This window comes from Esox lucius, chromosome 17 (assembly GCF_011004845.1).
Source record: "Esox lucius isolate fEsoLuc1 chromosome 17, fEsoLuc1.pri, whole genome shotgun sequence".
NCBI classification, from domain to species: domain Eukaryota; kingdom Metazoa; phylum Chordata; class Actinopteri; order Esociformes; family Esocidae; genus Esox; species Esox lucius.
Window position 1 is genome coordinate 13,452,780 of NC_047585.1, and position 18,828 is coordinate 13,471,607.

The window sequence follows — 18,828 nt, forward strand, 5'->3', positions numbered from 1 at the left end:
CTAATGTATCAGATACTATTACCACTATGGGTAATATAACAATTACTATTACCAGCATCAATTATGTAACAAGTTTTATAACCACCATCAGTAATGTGACAAGTACTATTACCACCTTTACTAATGTAGCAAGTACTATTACAACCATCAGTTAAGTAACAAGTACTATAACCCCCATCAGTAATTTAACAATTACTTTTACCTGCATTAGTAGTGTAACCAGTACTATAACCACCATCAGTAATGTAACAAGTACTATTACCTGCATTAGTAGTGTCACAAGTACTATAACCACCATCAGTAATGTGACATGTACTATTACCACATTTACTAATGTAACAAGTACTATTACAACCATCAGTTAAGTAACAAGTACTATAACCCACATCAGTAATGTAATAAGTACTATAACCACTATCAGAAATGTAACAGGTACTGTTACCAATATTGGTACTTTAACAGGTACTATTTCCACACTCAGTAATGTGACAAGTACTATTACAACCATCAGTAATATATCAAGTACAATAACCACCACCAGTAATGTAACAGGTACTATTACCACTATCAGTAATGTAATAAGTTCTATTACCACCATCACTAATGGAAAATATACTATTACCATAATCAGTAATGTAACAAGTACTATTACCACCATCAGTAATGTGGCATCTACTATTACCACCTTTAGTAATGTAACAGGTACTATTTCCACTATCTGTAATTTAACAGGTACTATAACCACCCTGAGAAATGTAACAAGTATGCTTACCACTATTGGTAATGTTACAAGTACTAATACCACCATCAGTTAATTTGATAAGTACTATTACCACCTCCACTAATGTAACAAGTACTATAACCACCATCAGTAATGTAACATGTACTATTACCACTATGGGCAATGTGACAAGTACTATTACCAGCATCAGTAATGTGACAAGTACTATTACCACCATCAGTAATTTAAAAGATACTTTTACCATTATCAGTAATTTAACAAGTACCATTACCAGCATCAGTAATGCAACAAGTACAATTACCACCCCCGGTAATGTAACAGGTACTACTACCACTATTGGTAATGTAACATGTACTATTACCAGCATCAGTAATGTAGCAAGTACTATTTCCACCACATATAATGTGACACATACTATAACCACCATCAGAAATGTAAGAGGTACTATTACCACCATCTGTAATGTCACAAGTACTTCTACCACTATTGTTAATGTAACAAGTGCTATTAATACCATCAGTTATGTGAGAAGTACTATTACCACCTTCACTAATGTAACAAGTACTATTATAGCCATCAGTAATGCAACTAGTACAATTACCACCCCCAGTAATGTAACAGGTACTACTACCACTATTGGTAATCTAACATGTACTGTTACCAGCATCAGTAATGTAGCAAGTACTATTTCCACCATCTGTAATGTCACAAGTACTTTTACCACTATTGTTAATGTAACAAGTGCTATTAATACCATGTGTAATGTAACAAGTCCTTTTACCACCATCAGCAATGTAACAATGCCGGTGACCCGCCACCTACCCATTGATACCTCTCTTAGCATCACACCAGGTGGCCTGCCGTGGTAACTGCACGCTGACATTAAACCGCCATTGACTTAAACAGGGGCGTTTATGCTAATCCTTCTACTCCTATGGGCTGAATGGATGGAATGCCAGGCTCTGGACACATGAACTCATGACATGGTGGTCCAAATAATTCCTGGTGTCTGTGGGGCTGTGGATTGGCAAGACATCGACAGGGCAGGTCGGTGAGAGACTTGGTGAACGGAGAAGAAAGAGAAGAGGAGAGAGGGAGGAAGACGTGCACTTTCCATCAGGACGTGATGTGTCAGCCGCTGTACGTTTGAAATGCATTAGTCCTAATAGCCGTGCCATTAGGGCGGGAGAGAGAGAGGGGGAGAGAGGGGGAGAGAGGCACTCCACTGACGGGCAACCGTGGAGAAATGCAGAGAGAATGGGGGAGAGGGGACGAGTGAGAGAGAGAGAGCGAAGGTGAGCGTGTGTGTGAACGAGGGAGACGATTTTAAGAGGGAAAGGGTTGAGAGACAGATAAAAAGAGGGAGAGAGATAGAGGAGGAGAGATGGAGCGGGAGAAGGCACCGTCTTCCAGGCCATTTACTGTAATCATCACCCTCAAATAAATCACGCCTTTCATCATGGGCCAAGAAAGTGTGTGTCTGTGCGAGTGTGTTTGTGCATGTATGTGTGTGTGTTTCCCTTACTTGTGAGGACCTCAAAAGAGTAATGAAACCAATAACATGACATTGTGCTTTTCCACAGGAGGACAAATGCTGTTTTAGGGTAGGAGTTAGGGTTAGAGTTAGACTTATGGTTAGGTTTAGGGTTTGGTATATACATCTATATACATCTTTGTGTGCATATTGCTATACTTTAGAGTTAAAGAAATCCTCACGGTATGGTAACCCAGGGACAGAGGACATTTTGCCAGCCGCGCAAAATAAACTAAATAGCTATTTTTGGCCAGTGTTAAGGTAAGTTTAAGTGCAGTATTGAGCTGTGGGTTTAGTATTGTTCAGGGGTTTATGGTTAGGTTTACAGTGACGGGAGGGGGGGTGGGGGGTTTGGAGTTACGGTTCAAGTTAGGAGTTATGGAAAGCAAGATTTGTTTATGGGACTACATTTTTGTCCTCTCAAGTAAATCAAGGGTGTGTGGTGGTTTTACAGAGTGTGTGTTTATTGCGTTTCACTGTGTCAGTATTCATGGCATAGCATAACATTTTGTGAACATATATCATTTATTGTTAATCTCAACGGTCGCCAAATTTACATAAACATTACTTAAAAAACATCTCGTTGGCTGATTAGGTGCCCTGGTGACATGATCCAGTCATAATAGCAGCCTGCCCCCCAGTGGTCAGGTTAGGGGTTGACACTCCTGTTTGTTTCCTTGACCACGTCAGGCCTCCTTATAATGCCTCTATTGGAGATAATTGGCCCTTCAAGGAAAATGAGGGTGAATCATTGTGGCGGGCGGACGGCTCTCAGCCCAGCCCTCGGAGCGGAGCGGCGCGCGCGGCTCCATTAGCCCCAGAATACATTAGTCTTATAAGGGCTGTCTTCAAGGGACCACAATCAGGTGTACGAGACGAACTCCAAAGGACTCGTCACCGGGCTTCTGTTTCATCTCGTCCATCCGCTCTCAAGCGCCCGCATTATCGGGCTTTTCCTTTCTCTCTGTTTCGTTCCTGGAGCTTTTTGAAGACCCTGTGTTCTTCCCTGGACAGATTAAGAGAGACAGAAAGATGGACCGTCAGTGCAATCATTTTTTCCGTTTCATGTTTCAGATGAATCGTTTCCTTACTTCTGAAATAAGAAAATGGTCCCTACTCGGCGCATTATGAGCCGCATGTTAAAACGCCACACCTTTCTGGCATGAGATAATAGAACTGGGTAGCCTACTGCTTTGAGCCTGCTATTAAATAAATAACGTCCATTTCACTGGAATGTTTATTTGAATGTGGGATTAGCGGGTCGTTAGTATATCACTTCCTCCTTTTGTGTATCAAATAATCCATGTTCAGCTCTTCCCAGGGACTGCGAAGGCTTTGTCTGAGTTGGGCCAGTTTTGTACTGTTTCAGCACATTTATGTGTGCCAGAACCCAACCTTTTAGAAAGGCCTCGATCGCAGGAGTTGCAGAAGAGGAGGGAGTGGAGAGGTGTCTTTAAATACACAGTACGTATTTCAAACACTGATAAGCAAAAACACATTGTATAATCACAAATAAACCACTTCTATTTTCTTTGTGAGTGTTTCCATTTCCTGTGGCTGTGCTGAGAAGGGAGGCAGAGCGCTAGCTGCCTGCAGAGAGCCTAATGGGACTCCAGACAGTGTTATTGCTGAATCCCGCTCCATGTTACGGACGTCCGTCTGTTCACCACTGGAGGGAAAGGAATGGTAGAAAGTGGGAAGAGGGCAGGAGAAACTGACACATTCTACAGTTTAGCGAAGCCAAAATACCTTTAAAATCTGATGGTCCAGATTCCTCAGAGAGAAAAAGATTGGATCCCGTCTGGCTGCTGTGTACAGAACTGAGATGAGTCTTCATGCAGCTATCACCCAGTGACTATGCATGACATACTTACTTTTCATAACACTCCTTATACTATTCATAACACACTTACTACTATTCATAACACACCTAATGGTATTCATAACACACCTACTACTATTCATAACACACCGCCTACTATTCATAACACAGCTTATGCTATTCATAACACACCGCCTACTATTCATAGCACACCGCCTACTATTCATAACACACCTACTACTATTCATAACACATCTACTACTATTCATATCACACCTACTACTATTCATTAAACACCTTCTACTATTTAATCTCCTGAGATCCTATGTCCGCATATGAGGACACCATGTTTTAGGCTTCCTGCACCATGTACTCAATTCTGCTTAACTTAAACCTATTGTCCTTATTAAAGGACAGTTGTCTGCACCATGATTAGATATAAAAAAATGCATACTTTATCAAAGTTCAGGTCTTAGGAGGTTAAAGCAGACATCCTACTATACATAACACATGCACTACTATTTATATTACACCTACTATTATTCAACACACTTTCTACTATTCATTACACACATACTACTATTTATTACAGCTACTATTTATAACACAGCTACTATTCATAGCACCCGCTACTATTCATAACACACCTAATACGTTTCATAACATACCTACTTTTCATAACACACGTCCCGCTATTCATAACACACCTACTACTATTAATAACACACATGCTAGTCTTCCTAACACCTACTATTATTTATAACACACCACATTATTTATAACTACTATTCATACAACACCTGCTATTATTTTTTACACAGCTACTACTATTCGTAACACATGCTATTATTCATAACACACCTCTTACTATACATAACCCACCTATTACTATTCATAACACATCTCTTACTATTCATAACCCACCTGCTACTATTCATAACACACCTGCTACTATTCATAACCCAACTGCTACTATTAATAACACACCTACTGTGTGTGTGTGAGAGAGAATTCTACACTGCTGAGAAGATGATGCATAGCAACTGGAAGATTCAGAGAGTTTGTTGTTTGGTAATGTGCCACTCCACAGTCCAACTCAAACATCTCGACTGTCACCCTTCAGCTTGTCTCTCTCCTGCTGACCACTCCCCCCCTCCTCTCCTCTCCTCCACCTGGTGACCACCCAACCCACAACACTCTCTGCTCATCTACCCCTCAATCATCCTCCTCACCCAGCTCACCTCTCTGTCCTCTCCTCCTCCTAATCACCTCCTCCTCCTGCCCTCCCCTCATCCTCTCCTTCCTGGCTCTCTCTGCAGCTGGGCTCTTTGCTGCAGCCTGCTTTGTTTGCTCTCTGGTTGCCGGGGTGACCCCAGAGTTTTGTAATTTCAGCTTCTTGATTGCAAGCCCTACTGTAATTTGCTTAAGTATCACTCTTCAAGGTAGAAACACTCTTTTCTCCATTTTCTTTCTTTCTTTCTTTCTTTATCTCTCTAATTTTCCTGCTCTCTTTGGTACTCTCTTGTCGCGTTGCTTCTCTGAAATGATGAGAGAGAGACAGACAGAGACGCAGGGCACAAGTGGTCTCAAACATGCTGTCTTACACTCATCTAAGAGACCATGGACAACGTTAGAGTACCAAAGATAGAGACTGTGAGAGAACTACGGTGAGTCGTCACCAAGGGGGAGAGATGGAGAGACAGAATCACAGAGAGATTTATATTAGAGAAAGTTAAACGGAGAGAACGAGTGAGAAAGTGTGTGAGAGAGAGATTGGAGGGGACTGTACGACAAGCCACGGTGATGTGAAGCGTTGCATTAGCCCGGAGCTGAGCGTGAGCAAGCGAGAGAGAAAGGAGTGGCTCCCATGCCGTGTCTAAACCCCTATCGATCCCCCAACCCCACCGGGATAGCAATCAATAGCCAAAGAAATCCAGCAGGCCACACTCCAGAGCGCATTTCCCCATCTCAACATGACCAACACCCATGAAATGTTATTTCAAAGAAAGAGCCTGCCCCCCCCCCAGCCCCCCGGCTAACTGGTTTGGGAGGGGGATGAGTGGCAGCACCCACAGGATGTCAGTCATCCTCATAGAGGTTTGGGCTTTTTAAAAAGAAATGTTCACTATCCAGTTGGGTTGCTGATCGTGTGTTGTCATCTGATGTTTAGGGATCACTTCTGTGGTGTGTATAATAATAAATCATTATTATTTTGTTATTCATTTTGTTAGCGGTAGGGCGTTGCGCGAACAAAATCATGTGGTTTTGGATCTCACGGGTGGCACTGCTAAAAATTGACTCATTAATTTCTGCAAGTGACCCTGGATAAGAGTGTCTGTACATGACATATGTAAATGACTTATAGAAATGACTAATGACTAATGTAAAAGACATAGCAGAATGCATATTGTCAATGTTAATTATGTTTAATATCTTCCCACTGTGTTGAGTTGATAGCTGTATATCACTGCTGGATGATCTCATGGTTTCAGTCCTTAGGCCCTTTGTAGCGTCTTATGTTAGCATATTTCCATGGCTAGTCAGAATATCCCTACATTTTGCATTTCCCTGTTGTCCGCTTTTACCGTGACTCACGGACTAACCCAAACTATGACAACAATGTTTATTTACTTTAAATGTTGTAGCTATCAATTGTCTCATTAATAGTCATCCATCTTAGCTTAATTCATTTCTCTAGAAGGGCCCAGGTTATTTTTCTGCCCATGATTGCAGGTTTGGTCGGTGTCGACCATTTTCAGAATGCCCAAGTGCCCGAGGCGTATTCAGAAAAGGTTTTATTTCCAGGGACAGAAATAGGTTGGATAAAGGGTTTGAGGGTTAGCATTTTTTTTGTGTGTGACTCCTGTCCTTGGTTGGCTCTTGCTATATGTCTTGGAGAAGGTTTCGGTCTGATTTGAATGTTTGAATCATTGTGAAGTATCGCCGTGAGGGACAGAGCGGCATATGATGGAAATGATTACAGGGTCGAAAATAACAGGTTTCTCTTGGCCAGCGCTGATTGTTGATTGGCCACTCTCAGTCAGCCACTGAAGAGGGGGTGGGGGCTCCCCAACACTCTCACAGACTTGCCGTTGTAAAAACAGCAAAACAAATTGCGACAAAACTGAAAATCTTGCATCCAGTTGTCCTGAAGACAATTGAACCATGAAGTTGTTTGTCCGGATAAGAGTTCTAATGTCAGACAGTGGTGTAATATGAAAGTGCCCTGCGATTGGTTGGAGTAGCTCCGGTTGCACTGCAAGCCTGCCTGCGATTGGTCACTGCCGTCTTCAGAGGCCTGGGCCGCGTCCTGACAGGATCCAAGCGCATCCGGCCTGAACAAGAACTGCACGGCCTCCTGTCATCCATACACAATACTTGGGATAGCAGTAATATTGTTTGGGCCTTGTTTATCTAATTCGTCTTTATTCGGTGTTAGAGCGTCTCTGTCCTGCCGCTCCTCTGCTGATCAGATCGAAGCGGGCGTTGGCGTGTGCGTGAGCCGCGTTGGATAGGCCCTTTATCTGGCAGTGTGTCCGTGCAGTGTGCCGATGCTATCGGGGCTAAAGCCGGCTCCTCAATGGAGCCCTGTCACCCAACAATGGGGAGCTGCATTACCCAGAGTGCAGCAGGACAAAGCCTCCGCTCCTTATCGCAGGATTGGAATATTCACAGACTGATTTAACTGCTTTTTTCACCAAAGGGATCTGACAGCCACTGAGAAAGAGCAACAAGGGGAGACAAGGGAGGTAGGGGGAGGCAGGGGGGGAGGCAGGGGGGAGGCAGGGGGGAGGCCGGGGGGCGTAGACGTGGATTCAGGTCTTGTGTCTATCCAGCTGTTATAAAAAGACGAGTGGGAGTGATAACAAGAGAGAGACAGAGTGAGAGACAGAGAGAGAGGGAACATAATCAGAACACTAAAAGGATGCATTAGACCACCATTAAAATACAGGAAGTGTGCACTCGTGAGCGTGGCTTAAGACACTGAGGTTGAACCCAGAAGAGGATATGAAATGCAAGGCACATTCTTCAGTCTATTTTTTCCTGGCAGTACCATTTCAGGTTTTGTAATGGGCATTAATGGCGACGCAAAATTGCCTCTCTCGATTTTCTCGGTTCTTTTTTCTTTTCCCTTGCTGCCGGTCCGCAGACTCCCCTCCCCACGGGGCTTTGAAGTGAATGCGGGGTCCGAGGACGGACCGCCGCCTGTACGCACGGCAAGACGAGGGGCATCGAGTGACGCGCGCGGAGAATGCTGAATTTGCACTGTGTACTAAAGCTTTAATCTTAGGACATATTTGTTTATTGGCATACAAATGAACATGTGCATGGAGCTGTGCATGGACACCGTGGTCTCTGCAGTTCCCTAATCGCTTAAAGCCCGGAGACAGCCGGCATGCCAATGAGAGCCCCTCCCTCCACTCCCTCCCCCTCTCCATCCATCATGCACTGCTTTATCTGAGGAGAAGCCACAAACAGTTATTTCCTTCCTTCTACTCTCCCTTTCCCTCTCCCCCTGTGTCTTCCTCCACCTCTCTTTCACTATTTCTCTCCATTTTGCTCCGCTCCCATTCTACTTTGGTTGCCCTTCTTCTAATCCTTTCATTACATTGTCCGTTTTTAATGGTCTTTTTATCGCGGCACAGAGTCATCATCAGTACATCATCATAAATACAGTATATATTGTACATATGACAGAATTAAGAGGCCTGGGATGGCAGGTTGCCATATCACACTAATCTCCCCAGAGGATACAGCCAAATGAAACTTTAAAAAACCTTGTATTTCAGCTGACAAATTAGAACTTTCTTGTGGTGTTTTCAATATTTTTTCCACTACAGTCCCTGCATTGAATGTCCTCGACAAACCTCCACTTTATATCATCAAGGCCTCGTGAAAATAGCCAGGCGACCTGCACTTAAAGACGGGGGTTGCACTCAAGTCCTCTTTTTGTGTTCCCATGATGGCGTATAACTGTCCCTGTGTATGTACCGTCATTTGGTCTGCGTTACTCCGGCTGCACTACAGAGTCCATTTCATTTCATTTTATTCAAAAAGGATTCGGATATTTGAATCTCCAATTTCACCCTAGATGTTCCCTGACGGAAAACCTTGCCACCCTTACCAAAATGTCCCTTGTTGATAATCCACGTCACCGTTTACTTTTTCCCTTGCTGCAGAAACGTTTCCGCTGTAGCAAATTGGCTTTAATTAAGGTCTGACCTTGGTACCATCAAGGAAGTACTGTAAATGTAAGCCAAAGGAGGAAATGATTTGCCCTCCAGAATGAATATATCTTAACAGTAAACCTTTTGACTTATGCAGCACATAAAGTGCATATACATATATCTATACATATATGACAATATATCTAGGATTTCAGTCAAATGAGAAGTATTGCCTCATTAAACTATTGTAAACATATCACTGACTTCCATGTATACAAACATACATAGTCTAGTTCTAGTAACACATTTTTCTGCAAAGACATTATTGGAAGGATATCTTCTTAAATTTATGGAATAACTCATTATTCTGCAACAAATAAAGAGCAATAATTAATGCAAACAATTTTACTGACTCAAAAACACTTGAAACAACTCAAATGCTATGTATTTGTCCAATTAAATCAGTTATTACAGGATTGACTGTTAATCAGAAGAAAAACAAATCGAACTTGTGTGAACATGACAACTCTCACAACATTTTGTAGATAGCTAGAAACATTATTAATCTTGTAGTGGGGCTATATTTTTTTAAATTACATATTGAATATACTTTTTTACATTTATTTTTATACTGATACAAATCAATATAGTTTATGGGAGCCATACATCATATCAAATAAGGCTGATGGAACATATCTGAATGTTTAGCTATACACATTTTAGCAAAGTGTTGTGCACAGGATACATGTGAAAGTCAAAATATAGACTAATAAGCAAGTAGGCAATGCAAAGCCTTCTGTATACACGTTATCATTTTAGCAGTTTAATTGACATGGATGGAAATATCAGATTGAAATGTAGGGAAACGAGTGTAGTACAGAAGATTCAAATATGTTTAGATAGTTGACAAATACCCACTTCTCCAGGCACCACACCCCTGGTCTTTACCTGTGTGTATATATTGGCATGGTGCGCTATCTGATGTATTTTGATGTTCATAGTATTTCTCTACGGTCTGTAATTTGCACCATAGTGAACCAAGTCAATCCTTTGCCACCAAATTAGAGAACAGTCAGAGAGGAATCCTTGGAATGACCTGGGCACAGCTTTTATTTTCCACCCATAGTAGCATTGCAACATTGGGATGAGAAAGAAAACTTAATCTGCTAATGCCCATTCATGCTCTTGATTGGACAAGAAAAACTATAAGAAGCTCTTTCTAAAATCCTCCTATTCAATTATGGTAGTTATACAAGACTTCCGTCACAAAGATAATTTTGTGTCGTCCCTTTTTTGTCAACCAAAATTGTAAATAGTTTTCATTTAGTTATTGTCTATTCTGAATCTATTTAGTCTGTTATCTCATCTCGTCAATTTTTGTTGGTGAAACTTACACTGTATTAAACAAACGCGTCATCCCCGCCAACTGGCTCTAGGTCACTGCCTCATAGTACAGCTCATTGCGGTCAGGAGTCAGTGTGTTGCCAGATGGGGCGGTTTCTCGCCCAATTAGACTCGTTTTAATCACAGTGTGCGGGCCAAAATGGCCTTGGGCCATTCGATTTACAGATAGGCTTGAATTGTAAAAATATTTTTGGAGTCTGCGGGTGATTGTGCGGTATACTGTCCAATTAAATTTGGCAACCCTGTCAGATTGAATGTGGATTGCGTGTTGCCCAGGACTCTGGTAGAGGCAGGTATGACTTGACATAGCATCGTCTGAGGTGGATGGGAGGGACGTCTGACAGGGTTGCCTCTTCTCATTCGTCTCCTTGTGAGGGTTCAGGCACCTGCAGGCTCTGTTGCGATTATCGGACAGGCAATGAGCTCGCTGGCAAACATGTATTGGTTTGAGCGGGGTTTGGTTAGAAGCGGGACCACTCGGCCGGATGTGGGTGGAAGGGGAGGAGAGAGCCGTTTAAACACGTTCAGAGGTGCACACCAGTCGTCCGGTCACCCAGTCCACATGGCCAAGTTCCTCAAAATCACAACGTTTCAGACGTGACCGTGCCCTGTCTCGCAAGGATCACCACAGATCACGTTCTCAAATGTCAATTCGGTTCAGGTGAGCAGATTGTTTGGAGAGGGCGTGCACTGTACTGTCGGTTTTAACTGGACAGAAGTAGTTGACACTCTTGTCTTTTAAAACAGTGATTTGTTTGCAAGGCGGGATTTTCAGCTGGAAAGAAATGTCAGATGGATGATCATGTGAGTGGTGTGCACCTTTAAGAAGTAAAAACATTATCAACACCAATTCAAAACGTCCTTGTGAGGGACAATGATACATTTCACATATTGTACTGTCTGTCATAGAGGTATCATCAAAAGGCAATGTTAGACCTCCTGTGTCTCAAGACTATGATTATTTCAGCTAGCATAATTTAACTAGGTACTCCTATTGAGGTTTCACTGTTCCTGTTTATAAAAAGAAGACCTGCTGTTCAAACGAAATGAGAACATGTAAATGAAATGAAACATGCCATTTTATTTCAGATGTTTTATGGGGATTTCTCTCCTACTGGAAATCGGTCCGTGTTTCTTCTTTTGCTATGAAGTAGGTCATTGCTCATCCATCAATTCATAAACTGTGTTCTAGTCAATATAACATTTCCCATTGGCTTCTGCTAAGATAGTTGAGATATATAGCACATGAAATTACCAGAATGTTTGTATGAACAACTGCCTAGTGTTTTTCAGGGTTTTGGATCAGTTAGATTTAGGCAAATGTTTAGAGAGACAGGTTGACAGATAGAGAAGCATAGACAGAAAAGTGGAGGGAGAGAGAGGAGAAATGGAGCGAGCAAAAGAGAGAAGAGGTGGATGGAGAGAAATGAGAAATGGAGAGAGAGAAAGAGTGAGAAGAGGTAAAGGGAGAGAACTGGTGAGAGAAAGAGAGAGTGGGAAAAGGTTGAAGGAGAGATGGGAAAGGATGGAGAGAGGCCGGTCGAATGACTGGAAAGGAGCAAGGCAGGCAGATAACTGCCAGGCTGTTAATACTGTAGCTACCCAACAGCTTACACAAGCATTCATTCTCTGCAGACCAATCACATTGGCTTTGTGTTGTGTAAGGTCCTGACCAATGAGCAGAGTGTGTGCGGGCTTCTGCGTGTGTGTGTGAGAGAGAGAACTGTGTGACATGCGTACAATTACAAAGTCATTAGCAGGTGTCCCGAGGAGATATGGATACGACTGTAATCTTTCCACACATGATGAAGGGCTCGTCTGCGATTTAAATGTCAAACTGTCTCAACTTGTCTTGTGAGTGCGCTCAACATGTCCCCCTAGAGTTAGCATAGCCCACGACCCAGGCCCACACTGAGTCCTCCAACCTGACACGAGGAAGCGGAAACATACCACCTGTGGTCTGAAATATTTTGTATCGGTCCACACAATGTAAATCAAACATGGCTCGGTATGAGGATATTCCAGAACAGCTCCTCCAATAACCCATCTCTGATCCCTTGTAGGCGATGTCGTTGCGACTTTAGTTACCCAAGCTCCTGGGCAGAAACATGTCAGTCGGGTGTAACGGTCATGTCACACCGAAGTGGGCATTTGCAGGCTGTCAAATTAAATGCACTCCTTTGTTGTAAAGTGGTAAGAAAATAAATATATAAATGAAGACGTGTCAGTCAGTTTAACATTTTCAAAGGGTTATTATGACAGTTTCAGCTACTTAAGACATTGACTCAAATGTAAGTTTTCCTTTTTAATTTCCAGAAAACCAAATAAAGACCAATTTATTCTGTCAGTGTGTGGCATCTGGGCACAGGAGCTCTATGCCTTAAAGGGTAAACGAGCTTTCAGCAGCCACATTTTCATTGTTAGATTGTGCACTGTTGAGAGGTGTCACTGATTTCCATCCCTATTTAGCTGTTTCCATTCCTATTTATTTACCTGTTTTTGCCAGTGACTCCTGTCACTTCTCCAGGGGAGCCTGGTTCTCCACAAGGCTATTACCTGTCATAGGGGATAGAAACGTAAGAATCCCCAGAATCTCCCATGAAGATTCACAGGTAGAATGTGTTAATATGTTGTGGTAGCAGTTACTGATAGACAAATTGATAAGACAAGCGGCCCGCAGACAAACAGACATACAGAAAGACCAATAGGCAGGCATACGGACAGACAGGCAGACAGGGAGACAGACAGATGGGGAGACAGACAGACAAACAGGCCAACAGTCAAGCAGACAGACAGATGGGGAGACAGACAGAAAGATAGAAAGGAAGCCCAACAGACAAGCAGGCAGACAGACGGCGAGACAGACAGAAAGACCAATAGGAAGGCATACAGACAAACAGGGAGACAGACATAAAAGAAGACAGACAGACAGGCAGGTAGACAGACAGTGGTGGACATGGTAAGGAGACACAAAGTCACATTGTGGTTTTGAGCAGAGGGGACCGTTTCTATAGCAACAGTGGGCATCTAACCTGGCGCTGGATTCACTCCAATCTGAAATTGGGAGAGAGAGATGGGGAACGATGAAGATAAGACAGGAAGGAGAGGAGGAGGAGGAGGAGGAAGAGGTGAGAATTAGAAGACAGAGATAAGGGTGGGGAGACCGGGGAGATGGGAGATGGGGGAGGGGAGAGAGAACGGGCTAGGGATGATCACATGACCTCAGTATTTGTTTGAAATGTGTTGGTCCACTCAGCAAGATAGATTCAATTTATTGATACCATTTAGTGTTTGTGTGAAGGATGTGTGTCTGTGTGTGTGTGTGTGAGAGGGTTTGTGAGGGTTTGTGCACATGCAGCACTGCCATTCTATCAGAGTGTTTCTGTGTGTCTATGTGTGTTTAGCTGTTTGTTTTTTGGCAATGTGTGTATTAGATGTGTGTTTAAGACCCCTGGCCTGTAGGGACCCCGGACCAGCCAGACCAGATGGCCTTCCAGTCTGGGGGATCTGACGGGACCCACAGGGGCCGAGGATGCAGCTCCATATAGACTGTACGGCTGCCTAAACGGCGGAAGTGAAACCTCTTAGTGCACACGCGTGTTTGTGTCTTTTTATGTGTGTGTGTGAAATGTACATTTTGAGAGCACTCTCGTTGTTAGGCAATATGACAAATGTGACATTAAGGAATAAACGTGGTCTAAACCCAAGTTGTTAACTCATCTGAAGCCCTGAGGAGATCCGAGACTCAGTCCTGGACCCGGTCAGCATGAAGCCAGTACCAACACAGATCAATACCTCGGCCGTCACTAGACAGAGCAACGCTGCCTCCCCCGCTCCCTCTCAGTCTCCACAGAGCCCCTGCTATTTTTAGCCCGGTCGGCGCCCCACCTCCCCCGACACCACAACCTCCCCCACATTTGCACTCTTCACTACCTGCGCGGCCATTCCTGAGGCTCTCATTGTCTTACAGTTTACATCCCCGATGCCCCAAACCTTGGCATTGAGCATTGAAAGGAGGCAATGTCATTGTGTTCTGGTACGGCTGCATAACAGGCCCGAGACCATCTGGACACCCAGCGCCCTGCTTCCCTGTCTGGAGGCCCCCCGTGTCCGCCGAGGCCTCGTGTTCACTGTCAATGGGAGTTTGGGTCAGGCGAGCGACTTTGCGGGTTCTGCTAACGGGTGAGTTGCCCCTGGTTTGAGATGCCGGTCACGGTCACGTTCTGTCTGGTGTGTCTCGGCGACGGGGAGGCAAAGGGGGAGGGAGGGAGAGGTGGCAGAGAAAGCGAGAGAGCTAGTGTAGGTGTGTGTGCGTGTGTGTCTGTGCAGTGGGCTCTCTCAGCCTCTCCTCTGCTGTCAGAGCCTGACCAGAGCACCTCCACGGGGGGAGAGCCACTCACTCCAGTGCCCTTGAGAGCGCCGTCCTCAACAAGGCTCCCTCCGAATGGTAATGAGGAAGGCCCCTCGGACGGACGCGGCGGCCCTTGCGAGGCCCGCCCACGCGCCCACCTCCACTGAAGGTATGGCGGGGACTGAGAGGGCGTGCAGGGAGAACGCCGTCCGTGAACTTGGCTTCTGCGCTGCCCCATCCTCTCTCTCTACCTTTCCTTCTCTGAGACGAGAGGCGCGCCATTTACCAGGAACTCGTCAGACAATAACCAGCGAATAAGAATGCTTCGGAACCGTGCCAGCTCCTTCCAGTCCTCTCCTGATATAGCACCGCTTACAGCCATCCTAAATCCGACACCTGACCCTTTACACACAACCCTGCGTTGCGTGGTACAGTGCGTCACACATCGCAACAATACTCCAAAGCACCTAGCCGTCTCGAGACAAATTCCCTCAGAATAAGCGGGTCCGCTGAATGACACAAACGCAGAGGATAATCGCGCGCCGCACTGCGTCGGTAGCGCAGGTCGAACGCCACTCCGTAGAGTTCCACTGCACAAAACACAGTCTTTCATCACACTACCTCCTTAGTGTTCTGTGATGCTGATTATATTCTCATGCTGTCTAGTGTCTGAATATAACCTTGATATTTCCATACAGATCTGCCAGTGGGAGAGCACAAAGGATGTAGCCATTAACTGCTGTAGCTTCTCTCATCACCTGTCTCTTCGCCTTTCTTTTCCGCGCAGGAGAGCGACATGGAGTACTATGATTCGAAAGCGGATTCGGACTATGTGAGTACAGTGGTGTTTGTTCTCCCGGTCCTGACGACCCTGCTCCCTGTGCGTCTTGTTAAACCCCCCAAACCCACCCCCCCCACCTCCGGTCACGGGCCTTGGGGTTGTCTGTTTGTGTTGGTGCGCTGGTGACACTCCCGTGGCTGTGACTGTGTGTGTCGGACCTGGGTCCAGCACCGTTGCATGTGAACGCGCTCCCACTTCCTGTCCTCCCGAGAGCCTGACTGCGGAGTGTTCCTACCCTAATCCCAAAACCTAGTACCTAACCCTAACCGTGCCTAACCCTAACCGTGCCTGACCCTAACCGCGCCTAACCCCACCAGTTCCTAACCCCACCCGAACCTAACCCCACCCGTACCTAACCTCTCCGTCAAATCAGCTGTTCAATACCTAGTACCTAACCCCAACCTTTCAGTGCCAAGGGTACTTGGCAATACAGGATCACTGAGTTAGCCAGCTAACTAGCCTAAATATCTTGAAATCCGTGTTTATATTGTCGATTGATAAGGTTGATACGGGCTCGGTCATATTTGGTGGTTCTCCAACCTCTCTTGACCCAGCTCTGAACTAGCTCATCACCTAATCGAGGGTGGGGTAATTAGATGACCAGTTGAAATGGGCGAGCAAACTTTGAAGTAGTTCAAAAGAGCAGAGTGGAGGTTTGAGAATGCTTGGCCCATCTGAGACGGCGAATGAAAACACCTACGTAGAATATATTTAACATTCAACGGTTCCGGTATTACCGGATGTTTCTGAGAGACAGCTGACTCATTGATTCTGCCATGTGGTACAGCTAGCCCACAGATGTGATCACTTCCCTACGGTGAACAAACCTTCAGTGGCGGTCTAAAAGTCAGGGGAGCAATCCTGCCTCTACCACTACCATCTTAAGAACAAATGTGGACTGTGCACTTCTCCTACCAAGAGATTCAGTCACCCCTAATCCTGGAGGATGTTGTAACTGGTATTCAACAGAACTGGATTTAAAGAAAATTGAACTCTCAGAAAAAAACATCAATACCTGTCAGTTACAGACCCCCCCCCCCCCCCCCCCCCATATATGTGACGCATGTTCTAACAGTGTCTTGGCCTGTCACTGTTCCAGGAATAGTCATTAGTCCTTTCAGAGGAGATGCCGTTCAGGTCACCCCTCCTTTTTGTGCTGCCAAGCCACCTGATTGATTGGCTATCAGAACCAAACGCAAGAGTTCTCTCGATCGCCCAAGCACAAGTAGAAACTAAGGAATAAGGAAAAAATAGAAGGAAGAGAGGGTGTGACGGAGTAGAGAAATTGAGGAACAGAGACAAGGAGAAGAGAGATGGAGAGAGAGAGAAGAGAGAAGGCATTTGGAGACGGACAGAGAGTGTAGCTAGCTGTGCTATAAATCACGGTGTGATTTTCTCTGTGTGCGAGGCGACCCTGTTGTGATTAATGACACGGCGCTTTAGGGCCTGTCAGCACGTCTAATTGGAGGACATCGGTCATCATTAACATGGCCGCCGCTGAAGCCGTGCCTCTGACACGCCCTGTGACCCTTGGCCCCGCCCCCTCCTGCCCAGCACATCGCCAGAGGGCATCCAGAGGACACTCCCCAGTATGCACCTGACCGGGTTGAATTCGAAACAAACACAACCATACCCTTTGACTTGTTGAGCGAAAGACAACTACCTTGATTCCAGAGATGTTGTAACTTTCCACAGAGGTTGATTTGTGCTGATGAAGAGGTAAGTAACGATTATCAAGAGGTGCTCTCAGAGGAGCGTTGAGATTCTCCTCAACCATTCCTCCATCCCAGAACAACTGCTTTCACGATCATGTCCCTCCAGCCCCTCCTCTTTTCCCTAAAACCCTCTGATTATGCCACACCCTCTCTCCTGTTATTGGTGCCCAGGTTCCACTATCCCTCCGATTGGCCCTCAGCCGTGTACTGGCCCTTTAATGTCCACAACCCCGCCTTGTCTGTCTGTCTAATCCGTCCCTCTAATCCGTCCCTCCTCTGTCGACAGTCATCATAATGCCCAATAGATTACAGTCTGGGTCCTACCTCTCCAGGCATACTGTAGAAAAAGAGTGACCATTCATATTCATAGGATTATTTTTGGTCGGTGAGTGCAGAGACACTGGTGTGGATGGCTAAGTTTTAGAGATGATGAGATTAATAACATCTCATGTTAGAACCATATTAGAGATGATAGGATTAATAACATCTGATGTTAGGACTGTCTCAGAGATGTTTGGATTAATGAAATCTCAATTGTAAAATAATCTAAGACATGATGGGATTATTAACATTCTATAATTCCTTTAATCTCTATTTTATAATTGAGATTGTATTAACCCCAATTTCTCAGATCATCCTAGCATTAACAATCTAATTATAGGACTTTCTGTTTTATATATGATGGGATTAATAACATGTTAGGACTATTTGTCTAAAATATGTTGGGATTAAAACCATGTTAGGACTATCTGTCTAAAATATGTTGAGATTCATAACGTGATATAGTCATATCTGTTTTAACAACATTATGGGATAAATAAAATGTAAGGGTTACCTGTCTAAACTAAATGAAGTGTTTAATAACATGTTAGGACTATCTGACTAACAGTTGATGGGATTATCATCACCATATTAGGATTATATATCTAGAAAATTATGTGATTAACAAGCCATGCTAGGACTGTGTCCAGGTCTATCCTCCTAGTCGTGCCCTGGTTTTTGGACAAGGTCCTTAATATATGTTTATTTTCTAAGGACTAAGAAACACACACACACACACACGAAAGGTTAAGGCATAGCCCTGGCCAGTCGCCACAGCCCCAGCAACACTTAATTGGCCATCCGTAGAATAATATGCTATTGATTTTAAAGTTTAATATTGACCAGTGTTGGGGAAAGATGTCTCTGCACAAATTACCTAGATGAAAAAGAGACGGTAGTCCCTCCTCAGTTGAAGATTGTTACTTTCGC

The 18,828-nt window shown here is 44.4% G+C and overlaps 1 protein-coding gene across 5 annotated transcripts in view; it reads left to right on the forward strand.

Moving 5' to 3' along the window:
• cacna2d2a (calcium channel, voltage-dependent, alpha 2/delta subunit 2a) overlaps nt 1-18,828 on the forward strand; it is a 176,595-nt gene that overhangs the window by 85,090 nt on the left and 72,677 nt on the right. For 4 of the 5 annotated variants that reach the window (XM_029114229.2, XM_029114230.2, XM_029114231.2 and 1 more), the window contains exon 5: nt 15,809-15,853. The exons of the other annotated variant lie outside the window; for it this stretch is intronic. In XM_029114229.2, the coding sequence (XP_028970062.2) occupies nt 15,809-15,853 (45 nt within the window). The remainder of the gene's footprint in view (nt 1-15,808; nt 15,854-18,828) is intronic. 5 annotated transcript variants of the gene reach the window in all.